This window comes from Bos indicus, chromosome 4, assembly GCF_029378745.1.
Source record: "Bos indicus isolate NIAB-ARS_2022 breed Sahiwal x Tharparkar chromosome 4, NIAB-ARS_B.indTharparkar_mat_pri_1.0, whole genome shotgun sequence".
Classification (NCBI taxonomy): Eukaryota; Metazoa; Chordata; class Mammalia; order Artiodactyla; family Bovidae; genus Bos; species Bos indicus.
The window spans coordinates 119,810,701-119,828,831 of record NC_091763.1 but is presented as its reverse complement, the minus strand read 5'-3'; the positions used below and the strand labels follow the sequence as shown (position 1 = coordinate 119,828,831).

Genomic DNA, 18,131 nt, shown 5'->3' with positions numbered 1-18,131 from the left:
GCCCCTAAGGGAAGAGGCAGCATGAAGCAGCTGACAGAGCACACTCCATGCGGCCCGTGTGTGGACGAGGTCTGAGTGGCTGTTTGCTGCATCCGGACAGGGGGTGTGTGTCCTGCAGGGGAGACCCAACATCAGCTCCAGGTGACACTTTCTTTAAAGCAGGTGAAGATCAATGCAATTCAAGGCTCAAAGTGACAAGGCCGTAACGGAGACAAGAACAGTCTCACAGAAATTCCATGAGGGCCTGGGATTGGAGTCTGCAGTTTATCAGGTGGGTTTTTGCAAATGTTAACAGATTCCTTGTTATACTGAAAGCAATGGCAGGTAATGTCTAACCACAAAGCATGTATGGAATCATTAACACAACCCAGGGGTGCTCCAACTGACAAACAGCAGGGAGGATAACATCAGGACTCTCCTGGTCAATTGCAGGCTGGGAGCCAGCCCAGCTGCAGTGACTGATGGGAAGAGACAGCTTTGGGAAGTAAGTTAACATGAGATACATAAATACACACAATATTCATATAGCCAGAAGGTTTTTACATCACAGGAAGTTATTTGAGTAAAAACAGAAAACTAATTTCTGAATAAAACTTTCATGTCAGTGTTTCTAGTTTCTGAACCTTATCTATTTAATTTCAGGGTTGTATTAAAACTGGATGAAAAACAGTCAAATAGTACCAATTCATAAGACAGAAAATATTTTAATTCAAGAAAAAATGTTAGCTGTAACACCTGGCAATTGCATTTGTTACACTGACTCATTAATAGCAAACTAGTTAGCAAATAAACTACTTAGCAAAAATACAATGTGGGAAGCCAGGATTCTCTAGTGCCAGTCTGGCCATGATTTATTACCTAAGGCTGTTTCCTCCTGTGGGAAACAGGGCTTTGTGGGTACAGACCCACCTGTCACTCAGCTGGATCGCAGCACTGTGTACCAGTTTTATCCGTCCTCCAGGAATTAAACCTACAAAGTAATCAGGGATAAAGGCACCTCTTAGTACAAGTTACACCAAAACCCAAGCATTCTGGAATTCCTTTTCACCGTTTAAGGCCTGTGCAGGGAGGAACATCAAAGGCAGGGCGGTGAGCACTGCAGGGGAGGGCCCTGCAGATGCCTCAGATGAATTGGGAGCTGGCAGCTGAGGGCCTGGCGGGAAGAGGGCTGCTGGCATCAAAAAGCCTTTCCATTTTTAGATTTGATTTTAAAAGGGAAATATACTTCTAAAAGCAAAAGGTCAATATTCAACAATCTTCCAGTTCCCCACGGAAACCCTCCTCTGGAAATCTCCTCCCACAGGTCTGGGTTACCTGTGCTGGCGGGGATGTCCCTCAAGCCCCATCCCGCCCTGATGTCCCCCTCACGCAGCCCCGCTCACATGGCCCTGCTCACGGCCCAGGGAACAGAGTGGACTGCACGAGAGGTGGAAAAAATGGCCCCTTGGGAGTGAAAGATTGTTGCTGAGTCATGAAAGACACCAGGATTCTTGGCCGCCAGAGATGAGGCTTGATCGCTCAGAGCTTTTGTGTGATAAAGATTTATTAAAGTATAAAAGGGACAGAGACAGCTTCTGACACAGACATCAGAAGGGGGCAGAAAGAGTGACCCCCACCAACCTGCTGGCCTTCAGCAGTATGTTATATTCCTATCAGCAGGCTGCTAAGTAGAGAAAGGAAATATCTCAAAACTCAGAGTGGCACCAGGCCCCTCACCCACAGCATGCATTTTGAGATAACATTGGCGCCAGGTAAGTAGTCCCACCCATAAAACCAGTGACATGAATCTTGAAGAAAGGCAGGTTTCCAAGCAAATACATAGTCTCCTTAAAACATAGCTTAGGAGAACATCTGCGTGAGTAAAACATACTGGTTTGTCAAGTCAGTTCTGAGTCTCAGGCAGAACTGACTTGAAGAAAGACAGAGTCTAGGGTAAATACATAGACATTAACATAGCTTAAGACAAACATTTCCATAAGAAAAATGCACCGGGTAGCTCAAAGTTTGAGGAAAGTTAAGTTCGGGTGGAACCAGGTGTCATTATGGCAACACAGAATTTTAACAGAAACCTCTTTTTAAATGTGTATAGGAAGGGGAAAAATATAACACTAGTTCCTCCTGCTGCTTAAGAGAGAGATGAAAACGTCTGCCATCTGCAGCCTGTTTCCTCCGTCTGGAGACCCCTGGCCTCCCTGCCTGTTACCCTCTCAGGAGGGACCCCCGCAAGGCCCCGCAGCAGCACCAGGCTCCTAGCATGGGCCCTGCTTGCAGGAGACACCCCTCCTTCATTTCTAGAAGTCAGGGACAGTCAGAGTGGCTCTGGTCCTATTTTTTGGCCGGATCTATGGCAGCGTCTGCAGCCTGGTCACTAAACAATCAATCGGGGCTCTGAGAAGTGCAGGCTGGGGCTCCTCAGTGCCCGAGCCCTGGGCATCAGGACAGCAAACTGCCAGCCAATCCCCTCACCACCACCTAGGGGTGGGGCTGCGGTCTCAGAGACCTCGGGGGTCATACCAAGGGCTCCTCAGACACTGGAGTCACAGGGACGCCCTGGGGGATGAGAAGCAGATGCCACACAGGCACAAAGAGGACACGTGTCCTCCTGCAATAAGGGCGTCAGGCCTGTGCGACAGCCGGCAGGCTATAAAATACACAACTTAATCTCCATTTTCCAGGCAGCTAGTTACTGATTCTTCAAAGTGATTCTGGGTATCCCTAATCTTTATTGATTCTAGCAAACATTGACTAAAATTAGTTCTTTTATTTTTAGTTACCTAAATCACTTATTGAGCCTGCAACATCCGCCTTCTGTAATTCAACCACCACCTGAAACGGACCATCAGAGACGAGGGTCAGCACACAGGATGACCGGGAAGCAGTCCAAGCAAAGCACAGCTCTGACCGGGAGAGCACGCACACAACACGCTGAGGACAGGATGACCGGGAAGCAGTCCAAGCAAAGCACAGCTCTGACCGGGAGAGCACGTCACACAACACGCTGAGGACACAGTCGCTCCAGAAGGAAGACTCACATTTAAATGTTATAAATCCCTGACTTTGATCTTCTTCTTTCCACCCGTGACAGGCCCTGAAGCTGCCCCCTTCCATTCCTCGTTCCCTCGTGAGTTCCCTGCAAGCTGCCTTGTCCTGGTTCCCTGGCTGAGAGCTCGGCCACCTCTCGCATACACGTTGCCTCCTGCCCTTCCCCACCCCCGCACACATCACCTCCCGTCCCCCTCCACTGACCACGCGCCTGACTCACCCACACATTGAGAAGCCCGCTTTCGTCCAAGGAAGCGATGTGGAAGGACAGGCCTGCCGTCTCTGGTGAGGGCACAAGTGGGTTAGGACTGGCTCGCAACCAGAAACCACGTCTCACCAGCGGAGCTCAGATTCACGGAGTGAAGGTCACGTACCTTCTTGAGTAGAAAAGGGTGAGAGCACACAGCTCTGCCTCTTGCAGACAGACCCTGTGACGGGCTCTATTGCCTGGAGGGGGCTGCAGTGGTTCACGGACGTCAGGACGCCGTCTGGGGGCAGAGCACAGGCAGTGTGTGCATGCGGTGAGTCACGGAGCACAGCTGCCCGTGCGGGGCACACGCGTGTCCCTAGGCGCCCAGCCACACGCATCACCGTGGAAGGGCACGTGCCATGGCTCTCAGCACGGCCGAGGAGCAGAGACCACAGACCACATCCACCTGGAGGAGGAGGCGAGCGGAGTCCCTCGAGCCCCGTGTCTGCACAGCTGCAGGTGCGAGGACAGACTGGGGGCCAAGGGCACTCTCCACAGGAGGAGGGGTCCCAGAGCCAGCGGAAACTGCTTCCCAGGTCAGGGCCCCAGGAGCCCTGCAGCTTCGGGAGGAGACGGAGGCTCGCAGCCAGACCAGAAGCACCTTCACAGCCCAACAGAACACAGCTCCTCTGGCCTGGCAAACCCACCTACAAAATGCCCCTAGCAGAGAAAGACAAACTGCACACAGCGCTACCACAGAAACAGATAGAAGACGCGGATGAAAGCATTTCAACCCACGAAGGTTCTTGCTCCAAAAACGAGCGTGAAACAGAAGGCCAAAATCCAGCACCCAAACGACATCACGTGTCACCAAAAAGCACTCGGAAATACATTTAACAAACAAAGAAAAACATTTGGAGTCAGAAACCTAGAACAAAAATGGATTTAAAAACATCAGAAAGAAAATAAGAGTTAGAAACTGAAGAAAAGACAAAGTGCTCTTGGGAATGGAGAATGACAGGCTTCAGACTCAATGAACTGGAGGCCCACTGAGGAGGGGTGTTCTCCAACTCAGTTACTAGAACTTTGAAGGTTTAGAGACAATGTTTAGATAGCAAAAAAAAAAAAAAAAATGAAAGAAGCCTTTTAATGAAATATTAAGTTTCAAATCCTAAGCGTTTCGGTGTTTTGAACATAGTGGTGAATTCAAAGGTTAATTAGTAATAGCAGCAGCAGTTAAAAAATATAAGTTCTTAAAAGATACCTTTTCCAATGGCATCAGATCCATAGTGAAGTGAAGTCACTCAGTTGTGTCTGATTCTTTGCAACCCTGTGGACTGTAGCCCACCAGGCTTCTCCATCCATGGGATTCTCCAGGCAAGAATACTGGAGTGGGTTGCCATTTCCTTCTCCAGGGGACCTTCCCGACCCAGGGATTGAACCCAGGTCCCCGCATTGTGGGCAGATGCTTTAACCTCTGAGCCACCAGGGAAGCCCTTATCAGATCCATAAGGTGCCTATAAACACACACGTTCTCAACAGTGGCAATTTCACCCCCAAAGGGGCAAAGATCAAGTTGCTGGGACACAAAAGAAACCTTGCCCTTTTACGCATAAAACACAGACAAACTCAGTACGTAAACAGGCGTGCAGTATATGCATGGAGTTCCCCAGAGCAGGGTCAGGAATGGAAAGTTGAGGGCTGGCCTGGTTGAGGGCTGGAGACAACCCAGACAAGTCTACACAGGATGGTACTGAGAACACAAGGACTCTTAAAGCACAGCAGTCAGAAGCAGCTTGTGTGCGGAAGGCCCGCACAGACACCCCGTTGAAGACAGACACCCGGCACCCTGCATCCTCAGGGACGCCTGCTGGAGCAGAGAGGCTGCCGGCCGGCAGCGAGGACCTGCGGCTGTGGTGCCTGAGGTGCAGACGCCCGTCCTGACTGCTGACAGAGGAAACTGACCAGAAGCAGCTGACCGCTGCTGGGTGGGTAAAGCCCCGCGGCACCCATGGGGGCCTGCCCAGTGGAGGAGTGACGTCCTGACTCCGCACACCTGCAGGCACTTGTAAGAGAAGGAAAGCAGACTCCAAGGTCTGAACACCACAGAGTCTGGACACCAGAGTCTCACCCTCACCATGGGAGAAGACAGAGACAAAACCTCGTGGGGACGGAGAGGGCGGGGGATGCAGTCAGCTGGGGCGGGGTAGTGGGAGAGAGTGCCATTCTGGGCAGGAACGTGAAAGTACTGGAGACGATCTGGGTGCTGGCCCCCTGTGTGGCCAGTGTGACCACGGATAAGCCTCCCATCTCCCTGAGCACCGGGAGGGACCCAGACGGGCCTGCGTGGGACACGTCCACACAACACGGGGAAAAAACCCCAGAACACAGTGCCTAGCAGGGGCGGGGGTGGGGGGTCACGCTTGTCCTTGTTTGAGGTTGTGGTTTCGGCTGTGATTGCAACCGTGGTTGGGCTTAGGTTGCAATCGGCTGTGGTTGTAACTGGGGTTGTGTCTGTGACCTGGAGCCCCAGAGCTGACAGGACAAGCACCCCACCACTGCCCAGAAAGATGCTGCTCCCTGGCTGGCACAGGCGTCTTGTGCCCTTAGGTCAGGGCGTCCTCTGGGGCCACCTGCATGGAGGACGCAAAGGGGCCTCACAGCTGCTCCAGGGACCCGCACCGGTGGGCCGCGTCACTGACCGGTGGAGAAGGTGGGGGTCCTGAACGTCCAGGAGCACCCGCTCAGCGTCACACGGAGATGGATCCTGGGGTCCTCCCTCAGGTCCCACACGACCACCGAGCCATGCACGGTCCCCGCAAACAGCAGGCAGGCTTTCACAGGGCTGAAGCAGCAGCACGTGACCTAGACAGCCGCACAGAGAGCAGGGCTGGGGGTGGGGGGCGGTCAGGAGCCAGGGCGAGTGGAGGGGGCGGGCTGGGAGGCGGGGCTGGGTGGGTGGGGGCGGGGCTAAGTGGGGGGGGCAGGGCCGGGTGGGCGGCGGGGCCGGGGAGCACTGGCCCCGTGGACTCTCCATCCAGACACAGCGGGGGTACCGCAGCAAGCGGCTGGCGCCTCTAAGGGTGCCCTCCTCGGGACACGGGGGTGGTGGCCGCAGGGTGTCTGGCACAGCGGAGCCGCCCGTCATTCATAGTAAGCTATTTTCAAGCCCACAGCACCAAGAAGCAGTGGAATGGAAATCAAATGGTTCTGAAGTCAAGAACCACAAGACCAGAAACAGCTCTCCCCCGCACCCGTGCGGTCACCACACCACAGCCCCACTCACCAGGGGCCAGGAAACACATGCGCTAAGGACTCAGAAAATCCCAGGCACTGGAAGAAACCTCTAAAGCACCCGTGACCTGACCAAGCAAGCTGGGAAGCTCGCTTCCACGACCCCAAGGACGCCAGGCTGGTGCTTCCACTAACCCACAGCGGGATGACGCCCACCCTCGGGGCCCTGGGGCCTATGGCCACGTGACCCCTCGGTCGACCTGGTCCTTCCTATAAAGAGCTCCTGCCCCTGTCACCCTGCACATGGCAGCCGGGATGGGAAACTGTGACCCTGGACTCCCCTCCCTGGGGCCCACCCTCTCAAGTCACACCCACGGCCCCCCAAGCTGTACCTTCGACTCACACACCAGGACCTTCTGGGGCTCCGAGGGCTGCCGGACATCCCACACGCAGAGCACGTGTCTGTGCTCCAGCAGCGGCGCCGAGGCCTTCCCCGGCAGCCCGTGCACGGACACCACAGTGCGCCTCTGAGCCCGACACGCGTGCAGGCACAACACTCTCCGGTCTGAGGACAAGACAAGAAAAATGCTGCAGAACCCACGCTGCATTAACACACAGGACTACTCCAGTAGGTTTCAGCTTAGTGACGAAGACATGGTCTTTCAAAGATACGCCTGCCCGAAATCGGGGTTTTGACGAGTGGCCAAGCTCAACTCGAAAGCGTCCGGGTGGCCTCACTTGCAAGAAGCCACCCTCCCCCACAGGCGGCACAGCACGGCCCAGGACCCCACCATCCACCATCTACTCCCGCGGGCTGGGGATGCGGAGGGGACCTGGGGGCACAGGGGGCGGGGGTCATCACATCCGCCCCATCAGCTGCCCCTTTTCCCCCTGCAGCGGGCCCCAGCCGGCCTCCTCCCAACACCTGCCCTCGGACGCACCATCCAGTGCCCCCATTCGTCCTGTGACGCGCGCTTTCTGTCCGTCCACTGGGCTCCAAGGCCCGGGACCTGCCTGTGTGCCTAAGTATCTGCGGGGCCCACAGAAGGACAAGCGGGCGGCTGGTGCTGGACAGCCCGCTGACACTGAGAGGGCCCGCCACTCCCTCCAAGCTCAGGTCCAGGATGGGACCCAGGCTCAGGTCATGGGCACCTGTGTCCCAACTTCCCTCTTAACCTCAAAACTCACTTTACTAAAACAGACACAAGAAAAACCTCCGCTCTGCACACAGGTGGAACTAAGGGGCGAGTCCCGGACAACACACCTGCATCGTCCTTCTCTGAGGAAGTGTTCTGGGGGGTGTGGCCTCCCCACCCCTCCCCCACCACCACCCCCTTTCCCCACCTCCCACCCCCCACACCACACCCCCACCAATCCCTGCCCCAGTCCAGGGCTCTTTGATCCCTCCTCAGCTGAGGAAAGCACCTCTTAAACTCCTGCTTCCTGGGGTGCAGAGGGAGGTGGGTTTGTGGGCTTCTGTGTTTTCAATGCTACAATCTATTGCTTTTCTAATAGGATAACACAACTTTAAAAAAAAAACATGCTCAAATAATACGTGCTTGTTAACTTCATGCCATTGGTGCTAATGGTCAGTGCAGAGGGCTGGACGTCAATCTGAATCTCCATAGAAACTTCTGGAACGAGTGGCAGCCACACACCAGGTCCCACTGGCCCAGAGGCGCCCTGGAATGCCGACAGCAGGGCCAAGCACTGCCCGCCCTCCTGCACTCAGACCAGGACCCTGGCCCCACCCAGGCCCTCAGCAGCCGGGAAGGCAGAGACTCACTGAAGAACTGAACACACAAAGTTTGTTCAGCTTATAGACACAGGCAGCTACACACCGTATGTGAAGACACAGCTTTACTGGGGTAGCGTTTGTGCTGTGACCACGGATCAGCTCACATCTCACCACATGACTCCCACCTGGACTGCCTGTGGCTCCCACCACTCCTCTACCAAGAAACCAAAAGAAATTAAGAGACGCAGGACTGAAAACAAATGTTCCCTTAAATCACTGCATATCCCTCTTGTGAGGACAGTGACACACACGCTCGAGGCTACAGAAGCCAAACCTCTGCTCCGTTCAACAAACCCCTCCCAGGATGCATCCGTGAGGATCACCGTCTTGGGGTCCACGCCCACCCTGAGGGCCGCTTACCCTGCAGGAAGGGCAGGCTGGTGCCCAGCCGTGCACAGCTGTCGCTGAAAGGCAGGGTGCAGTCCTGCGCCTGGGACGCCCAGCCCGGCTCTGCGGCCGCCCGGTCCTCTTCAAGCAGAACTGCCATCACCTGCAGCAGACACGCGGGCAGGCCTCCATCAACACTCTCAGATGGGCTCATTCTCAAAGAAAAAGCAAAAACCGCAAAGCACTACCTAAATTCACCCATCCCTTAAGTTAACCAAGTCCCAGACTCATAGAAACGAACAGAAGGAAGTTATACTGTCCCTTCTGCACAGCAGTAGAGACTACCAAGTAAAGCCCCCCTCTGTAAACCCCAGAGCCACGATGTAACACCGATGCTGTTTTTCACAGTAGACATACAGGAGGGGGGATGGGGCCCTCCACCTCCTCTAGAAGAAACGGGGGCACAAACACGTCACCCACAGCAACACGGCCTGCCCGCTGGGCTGCAGTGAGGACCAGCCAAGTCCTGCCACTGCCTTTGTGGGTGGTGGGTCACACTCAGGACGACCACGGGGAGGGAAGGTGGTGGACACTGGGACCCTGAAGTACACAGGACCACGTGCGCCCTCTGACCTTTGTATGGACTTTGAAAATTCCCATAACCAGTCTTCAAAGTCACGAGTTTACTAGTTTTAAAAACCCTAGACCTGTGCTCGCCTTGCCGATTTAGTTATGTCTGTTCTTCTGTCTATATTTATTCTAAAATGCAAGCAATCGGTATTATTGTTCAGAATCCAAACAGCATGTGCAGCACTGGGGTCCCTGCCCCCAATGGAGCGCACCTGGCAGGCCGCCCGCAGGAAGCCAGACAGACGGGGCGTGTCGACCTTCGGGACGATGGCAGTATCTCCGGGGCCGCTCCGCTCACTCCCTGAAAAACAGGTCACATCAACCCCTGCTGAGGGGATACTCACCAGGTGGGCGGGCTCCCAGTCAAGGCCGCACACCAGGAAGGGCGTGCCTGAGAACCAAGACCCCTAGAAGGAGAAGCCAGGTCATGTCTCTTTCTCCAGAGCTCAGCTCCTCCTCATTCCTCACAGGAAACTGTTCACAGAAAGTCTGTAAGCAGAGTCCTACGCAAAGCATCATTTTACTGTGGATGTGTTACATTTAGGATCTTGGTTCATTCCCAAGGCAAACCATTCAATGTCACAGTAATCCAAGTCAATGCCCCATCCACCAATGCCACACTGACCAGTTCTATGACCTACAACACCTTCTAGAAACAACACCAAAAAAAAGATGTCCTTTTCATCATAGGGGACTGGAATGCAAAAGCAGGAAGTCAAGAGATACCCAGAATAACAGGTAACTTTGGCCTTGCAGTACAGAATGAAGCAGGGCAAAAACTAGTTCTGCCAAGTTCTGCCAAGAGAACACACTGGTCATAACAAACAGCCTCTTCCAACAACAAAAGAGAAGATTCTACACATGGACATCACCAGATGATCAATACTGAAATCAGATTATACTCTTTGCAGCCAAAGATGAAGAAGCTCTATTAACTGTGGCTCAGATAATGAACTCCTTATTACAAAATTCAGACTTACATTGAAGTACGGAAAACCACTAGGCCATTCAGGTATGACCTAAATCAAATCCCATACGATTATACAGTGGAGGTGACAAATAGATTCAAGGGATTGGATCCAGTAGACAGAGTGTCTGAAGAACTATGGACAGAGGTTTTTAACGCTGTACAGGAGGCAGTGACCAAAACCACCCCAAAGAAAAAGAAATGCAAGAGGGGAAAATGGTTGTCTGAGGAGGCCTTACAAATAGTTGAGAAAAGAGAAGAAGCAAAAGGCAAAGGAGAAAAGGAAAGATATACCCATTTGAATGCAGAGTTCCAGAGAATAGCAAAAATAGATAAGAAGGCCTTCTTGAGTGAACAATGCAAAGAAATAGAGGAAAACAATTCAGCACCACCAAACCAGCTCTTCAACAAATGCTAAAGGATCTTCTCTAGACAGGAAACACAGAAAAGGTTTATAAACTTGAACCCAAAACAACAAAGTAAATGGCAGTGGGATCATACTTACCAATAATTTCCTTAAATGTAAATGGGTTGAATGCCCCAAACAAAAGACAAAGACTGGCTGAATGGATACAAAAACAAGACCCCTACATATGTTGTCCACAAGAGACCCACGTCAAAACAAGGGACACATACAGACTGAAAGTGAAGGGCTGGAAAAAGATTTCACACAAATGGAGACCAAAAGAAAGCAGGAGTAGCAGTACTCGTATCAGACAAAACAGACTTTGAAATAAAGGCTGTGAAAAGAGACAAAGAAGGACACTACATAATGATCAAAGCATCAATCCAAGAAGAAAATATCACAATTATAAATATATATGCACCCAACATAGGAGCACTGCAATATGTAAGGCAAATGCTAACAAGTATGAAAGGGGAAATTAACAATAACACAATAATAGTGGGTGACTTTAATACCCCACTCACACCTATGGATAGATCAACTACACAGAAAATTAGCAAGGAAGCACAAGCTCTAAATGATACAATGGACCAGTTAGACCTAATTGATATCTATAGGACATTTCACCCCAAAACAATGAATTTCACCTTTTTCTCAAGTGCACATGGAACATTCTCCAGGATAGATCACATCCTGGGCCATAAATCTAGCCTTAGTAAATTCAATAAAATTGAAATCATTTCAAGCATCTTTTCTGATCACAATGCAATAAGATTAGATGTCAACTACAGGAAAAAAACTATTAAAATATAAACATATAGAGGCTAAACAACATGCTTCTGAATAAACAACAAATCCCAGAAGAAATTAAAAAAAGAAATCAAAATATGCATAAAAATGAATGAAAACACAATAACCCAAAACCTATGGGATTCAGTAAAAGTAGTGCTAAAGGGAAGGTTCATAGCAATACAAGCTTACCTCAAGAAACAAGAGAAAAATCAAATAAATAACCTAACTTTACACCTAAAGCAACTAGAAAAAGAAGAAATGAAGAACCCCAGGGTTAGTAGAAGAAAAGAAATCTTAAAAATTAGGGCAGAAATAAATGAAAAAGAAACAACAGAGACCATAGCAAAAATCAACAAAGCTAAAAGCTGGTTCTTTGAGAAGATAAATAAAAGAGGCAAACCATTAGCCAGACTCATCAAGAAAAAAAGGGAGAAGAATCAAATCAACAAAATTAGAAATGAAAATGGAGAAATCACAACAGACAACACAGAAATACAAAGTCATAAGAGACTACTATCAGCAACTATATGCCAATAAAATGGACAACTTGGAAGAAATGGACAAATTCTTAGAAAAGTATAACCTTCCAAAACTGAACCAGGAAGAAACAGAAAATCTTAATGGAAATCAAAACTGTAATCAAAAATCTTCCAAAAAACAAAAGCCCAGGACCAGATGGCTTCACAGGTGAATTCTACCAAAAATTTAGAGAAGAGCTAACACCTATCCTACTCAAACTCTTCCAGAAAATTGCAGAGGAAGGTAAACTTCCACACTCACTCCATGAGGCCACCATCACCCTAATACCAAAACCTGACAAAGATGCCACAAAAAAAGAAAACTACAGGCCAATATCACTGATGAACATAGATGCAAAAATCCGTAACAAAATTCTAGCAAAGAGAATCCTACAACATACTAAAAAGATCATACATCATGACCAAGTGGGCTTTATCCCAGGGATGCAAGGATTCTTCAATATTCACAAATCAATCAATGTGATACACCACATTAACAAATTGAAAGATAAAAACCATATGATTATCTAGATGCAGAGATAGCCTTTGACAAAATTCAACATCCATTTATGATAAAAACCCTCCAGAAAGCAGGCATAGAAGGAACATACCTCAACATAATAAAAGCCATATATGATAAACCCACAGCAAACATTATCCTCAACGGTGAAAAATTGAAAACATTTCCTCTAAAGTCAGGAACAAGACAAGGGTGCCCACTTTCACCATTACTATTCAACACAGTTTTGGAAGTTTTAGCCACAGCAATCAGTGAAGAAAAAGAAATAAAAGGAATCCAATTGGAAAAGAAGATGTAAAACTCTCACTATTTGCAGATGACATGATCCTCTACATAGAAAACCCTAAAGACACAAGAAAATTACTAGAGCTAATCAATGAATATAGTAAAGTGGCAAGATATAAAATTAACACGCAGAAATTCCTTGCATTCCTATACACTAACAATGAGAAAACAGAAAGAGAAATTAAGGAAACAATTCCATTCACCATTGCAACAAAAAGAATAAAATACTTAGGAATAAATATACCTAAAGAAACAAAAGACCTATATATAGAAAACTATAAAACACTGATGAAAGAAATCAAAGATGACACAAATAGATGGAGAAATATACCACATTCATGGATCGGAAGAATCAAAATAGCAAAAATGAGTATATGCCAAAGCAACCTATAGATTCAGTGCAATCCCTATCAAACTGCCAATGGTATTTTTCAGAGAACTAGAACAAATAATGTCACAATTTGTATGGAAATACAAAAAAACCTCGAATAGCCAAAGCAATCTTGAGAAAGAAGAATGAAACTGGAGGAATCAACCTGCTTGACCTCAGACAATACTACAAATCTACAGTCATCAAGACAGTATGGTACTGGCACAAAGACAGAAATATAGATCAATGGAACAATACAGAAAGCCCAGACATATATCCACGCACCTATTTCAGAGAAGGCAATGGCACCCCACTCCAGTACTCTTGCCTGGAAAATCCCACGGACCGAGGAGCCTGGTAGGCTGCAGTCCATGGGGTCGCTGAGGGTCGGACACGACTGAGCGACTTCACTTTCACTTTTCACTTTCATGCATTGGAGAAGGCAATGGCAACCCACTCCAGTATTCTTGCCTGGAGAATCCCAGGGACGGGGGAGCCTGGTGGGCTGCCGTCTATGGAATCGCAAAGAGTTGGACACGACTGAAGCGACTTAGCAGCAGCAGCAGCAGCATGGACACTTTATCTTTGACAAAGGAGGCAAGGATATACAATGGAGAAAAAACAATCTCTTTAACAAGTGGTGCTGGGAAAACTGGTCAACCACTTATAAAAGAATGAAACTAGAACACTTTGTAACACCATACACAAAAATAAACTCAAAATGGATTAAAGATCTAAACGTAAGAACACAAACTATAAAACCCCTAGAGGAAAACATAGGCAAAACACTCTCCGACATACATCACAGCGAGATCCTCTATGACCCACCTCCCAGAGTAACGGAAATAAAAACAAAAATAAACAAATGGGACCTAATTAAAATTAAAAGCTTTTGCACAATGAAGAAAACTGTAAGCAAGGTGAAAAGACAGCCTTCAGAATGGGAGAAAATAATAGCAAATGAAGCAACTGACAAAGAATTAATCTCAAAAATATACAAGCAGCTCATGCAGCTCAATTGCAGAAAAATGAACCACCCAATCAAAAAATGGGCCAAAGAACTAAACAGACATTTCTCCAAAGAAGACATATAAATGGCTAACAAACACATGAAAAGATGCTCAACATCACTCATTATCAGAGAAATGCAAATCAAAACCACAATGAGGTAACCATCTCACACCAGTCAGAATGGCTACTATCAAAAAGTCTACAAACAATAAATGCTGGAGAGGGTGTGGAGAAAAGGGAGCCCTCTTACACTGTTGGTGGGAATGCAAACTAGTACAGCCACTATGGAGAACTGTGTGGAGATTCCTTTAAAAACTGGAAATAGAACTGCCTTATGACCCAGCAATCCCGCTGCTGGGCATACACACTGAGGAAACAGAACTGAAAGAGACACGTGTACCCCAGTGTTCATCACAGCTGTTTATAATAGCCAGGACATGGAAGCAACCTAGATGTCCATCAGCAGACGAATGGATAAGAAAGCTGTGGTATATATACACAATGGAATGTTACTCAGCTATTAAAAAGAATGCATTTGAATCAGTTCTAAGGAGGTGGATGAAACTGAAGCCTATTACACAGAGTGAAGTAAGTCAGAAAGAAAAACACCAATATAGTATATTAACGCATATATATGGAATTTAGAAAGATGGTGACGATGACCCTATATGCGAGACAGCAAAAGAGACACAGATGTATAGAACAGTCTTTTGGACTCTGTGGGAGAAGGCAAGGGTGGGATGATTTGAGAGAATAGCATGAAACATGTATATTATTATATGTGAAACAGATCGCCAGTCCAGGTTCAATGTATGAGACAGGGTGCTCAGGGCTGGTGCACTGGGATGATCCTGAGGGATGGGATGAGGAGGGTGGAGGGAGGGGGGTTCAAGATTGGGACACATGTATACACATGGAGGATTCATGTCAATGTATGGAAAAACCACTACAATATTTAAAGTAATTAGCCTCCAATTTAAAAAAAAATTTTTAATAAAAAAATGATAAAACTTTTAAAATACTAAAAAAAAAATCTTGGCAACATCTCAAATAAAAACAATAAATCTTATGGTCTAAGAATATATATAAAAAAAGATAGATTCCTCTCAGCCTTCCACCTATTAACATATATAAACTTTCCTTATTATGTAGCCTGTTTTTAAATTACTAGCATATTTTCCCTATGCAATAATTTTGTCATTTTCTACTTTTTTGACCAATAAACAGTTTTAAACCAAAATAAAAAAGAAATAGAGGAAAACAATAGAACGGGAAAGACCAGAGATCGCTTCAAGAAAATTGGAGATACTCAAGGGAACATTTCACGCAAGGACGGGCATGATAAAAAATAGAAACAGTAAGGACCTAACAGAAGCAGAAGACAATAAGAAGAGATGGAATGAATACACAGAAAAGCTATACAAAAAAGCTATTAATGACCAGAATAACCATGATGGTGTGATCACTCACCTAGAGCCAGACATCTGGGAGTGTGAAGTCAAGTGGGCTTTGGGAAGCATCACTACGAACAAAGCTAGTGGAAGTAATAGAATTGCAGCTGAAATATTTAAAATCATAAAAGATGCTGCTGCTACAGTGCTACATTCAATATGCCGGCAAATCTGGAAAACTAAGCAGTGGCCACAGGACTGGAAAAGGTCAGTTTTCATTCCAATCCCTAAGAAAGGCAATGCAAGGAATGTTCAAACTGCTAGCAAGATTATGGTCAGAATCCTTCAAGCTAGGCTTCAGCAGTACGTGAACCGAGAACTTCCAGATGTACAAGCTGGATTTAGAAAAGGCAGAGGAACCAGAGATCATACTACAGACATTCACTGGATCAGAGAGAAAGCAAGGAAGTTCCAGAAAAACAGGTTTCACTGACTACACTAAAGTCTTTGACTGTGTGGATCACAGCAAACTGTGGAAAATTCTTAAAGAGACGGGAATACCAGACCACTTTACCTGTCTCCTGAGAAACCTGCATACAGGACAAAAAGCAACAGTTAGAACCGGACATGGAACAACAGCCTGGGTACAAACTGGAAAAGGAGCACGTCAAGGCTGCATATTGTCACACTGCTTATTTAACTTACACACAGAGTACATCACGTGAAATGCCAGGCTGGATGAATCACAAACTGGAATAAAGATTGCTGGAGGAAATAACAATCTCAGATATGCAGATGATACCACTCTAATGGTAGAAAGTGAGGAGGAACAAAAGAGCCTCTTGATAAGTGTGAAAGAGGACAGTGAAAAAGCTGGCTTAAAACTCAATATTCAAAAAACTGAGATCATGACATCCAGGCAAATCACTTCGTGGCAAAGAGAAGGGGAACAGTGACAGATTTTATTTTTTGGGGCTCCAAAATCACTGCGGATGGTGACTTTAGTCATGAAAATAAAAGACACTTGCTCCTTGGTAGGAAAGCTATGACAACCTAGATAGTGTATTAAAAAGCAAAGATATCACTTTGCTGACAAAGATCTGTATAGTCAAACCCATGGTTTTTCCAGTGGTCATGTATGGATGTGAGAGTTGGACCATAAAGAAGGCTAAGCACCGAGGAATTCATGCTTCTGAACGGTGGTGTTGGAGAAGACTCTTGAGAGTCCCTTGGACTGCAAGGAGATCACACCAGTCAATCCTAAAGGAAATCAATCCTGAATATTCACTGGAAGGACTGATGCTGAAGCTGAAACTCCAATACTTTGGCCACCTGATGTGAAGAACTGACTCATTTGAAAAGACACTGATGCTGACAAAGATTGAAGGTGGGAGAAGGGGACAACAGAGGATGAGATGGTTGGATGGCATCACCGACTCAACGGACATGGGTTTGAGCACACGCCAGGAGATAATGAAGGACAGGGAGGCCTGGCGTGCTGCAGTCCACAGGGTCACAAAGAGCTGGACGTGACTGAGCAACTGAACAGCAACGTTTAGGTTTGTTACTTCTTAGGATCAGGCTTCCCTGAGGAACGGGAGTGACAGAGGTCATTCCTCAGAGCAAACAATCATCCAGTAAAGTAACATTTAGCACATAAGCAACTGATAAGAACCAGCGGGAGCAGAACTCGGCATCGTCCAGGGCCTTCCACCTGTCTAGATGAGACACACCTGGGGAACGTACTTAGAGCAGAAAATTCTCTAAGAACGTGAACCACTGAAGAGCACAGAGTCTCTGAACAGCACCTCCGCAGGTGTGTTTGGAGTTGGGCTCTTTCCTCTGTTCAGGAACGAGTGTCATGAGCCCCGATCAGGGCCCAGACCAGGCCTCCAGGCCGGGGTGGCATCTGCCAACTCACTGGTATTTCCATAGTCAGCTCACATGCAAGCACACACAAGAGCGAGGAAAGAACAAGAGAGGGGACGAACACAGCCGCCAAGGCCGAGAGCAGAGGCCGTTACCCCCGGACACGGCGGCGCCTTCCCCCGGGTGCTGGGTCCACACTTCCCGCGTCTCTACTTCCTCGGTCTGGATGTCCCGGTCCACGCTGTCTTCATTACACTGAATGTAGGCCTGAGAAGGAAGGCAGGCTGAGTTAGCCATGGGTCTCCACCTCAGACCTATTTCTCATCAGTGAAAAGAAAACAACTAAATTTTTTAAGTTAAGGATGACACTGTTCTTGCTTCCGTCAAAATTAAGTATCGTGGCATAAATAACAATCATGCAAAGACTGCTTATGTCTTAAACGTTTGAAAAACATGGGCCTAAATTTCAAAAGTGTTCTCAAAAGTCACAACAAACAGTTCAGCTACAGTTTGAAAATACTATGACCTAGAGACTTCCCTCACAGTTCAGAGGTTCCTTCCAGTGCAAGGGACATGGGTTCCATCCCTGGTCAAGGAGCTACGATCCCACCTGCCTCAGGACAACCAAGCCTGCACACTGCATCTGCTGGGCCCAACTACTGAGCCCAGGCGCCCTGGAGCCCGTGCACCACAACTAGAGAGGAGCCCACAGACCACAGCTAGGACCCGGTGCAGCCAAAAGCAAATAAATAAACAAAACCTTTACAAGTTTAAAAACTCT

General features: G+C 47.8%; 1 protein-coding gene across 6 annotated transcripts in view; it reads right to left on the bottom strand.

Moving 5' to 3' along the window:
• Positions 1–18,131, bottom strand: part of DYNC2I1 (dynein 2 intermediate chain 1) — a 50,536-nt gene that overhangs the window by 11,776 nt on the left and 20,629 nt on the right. For 3 of the 6 annotated variants that reach the window (XR_011566396.1, XM_070788523.1, XM_070788524.1), the window contains exons 13-21: positions 17,506–17,617; positions 9,434–9,522; positions 8,625–8,754; positions 6,859–7,031; positions 5,935–6,097; positions 3,417–3,530; positions 3,263–3,324; positions 2,775–2,826; positions 859–970 (exon numbers count right to left, since the gene is read on the bottom strand). Coding sequence is in view for 5 of the 6 variants with exons in the window: in XM_070788523.1 (XP_070644624.1) it covers positions 859–970; positions 2,775–2,826; positions 3,263–3,324; positions 3,417–3,530; positions 5,935–6,097; positions 6,859–7,031; positions 8,625–8,754; positions 9,434–9,522; positions 17,506–17,617 (1,007 nt within the window). In the remaining variant the exon portion in view is untranslated. The remainder of the gene's footprint in view (positions 1–858; positions 971–2,774; positions 2,827–3,262; positions 3,325–3,416; positions 3,531–5,934; positions 6,098–6,858; positions 7,032–8,624; positions 8,755–9,433; positions 9,523–17,505; positions 17,618–18,131) is intronic. The other 3 variants (XM_070788525.1, XM_070788526.1, XM_070788527.1) reach the window with 3 other exon arrangements.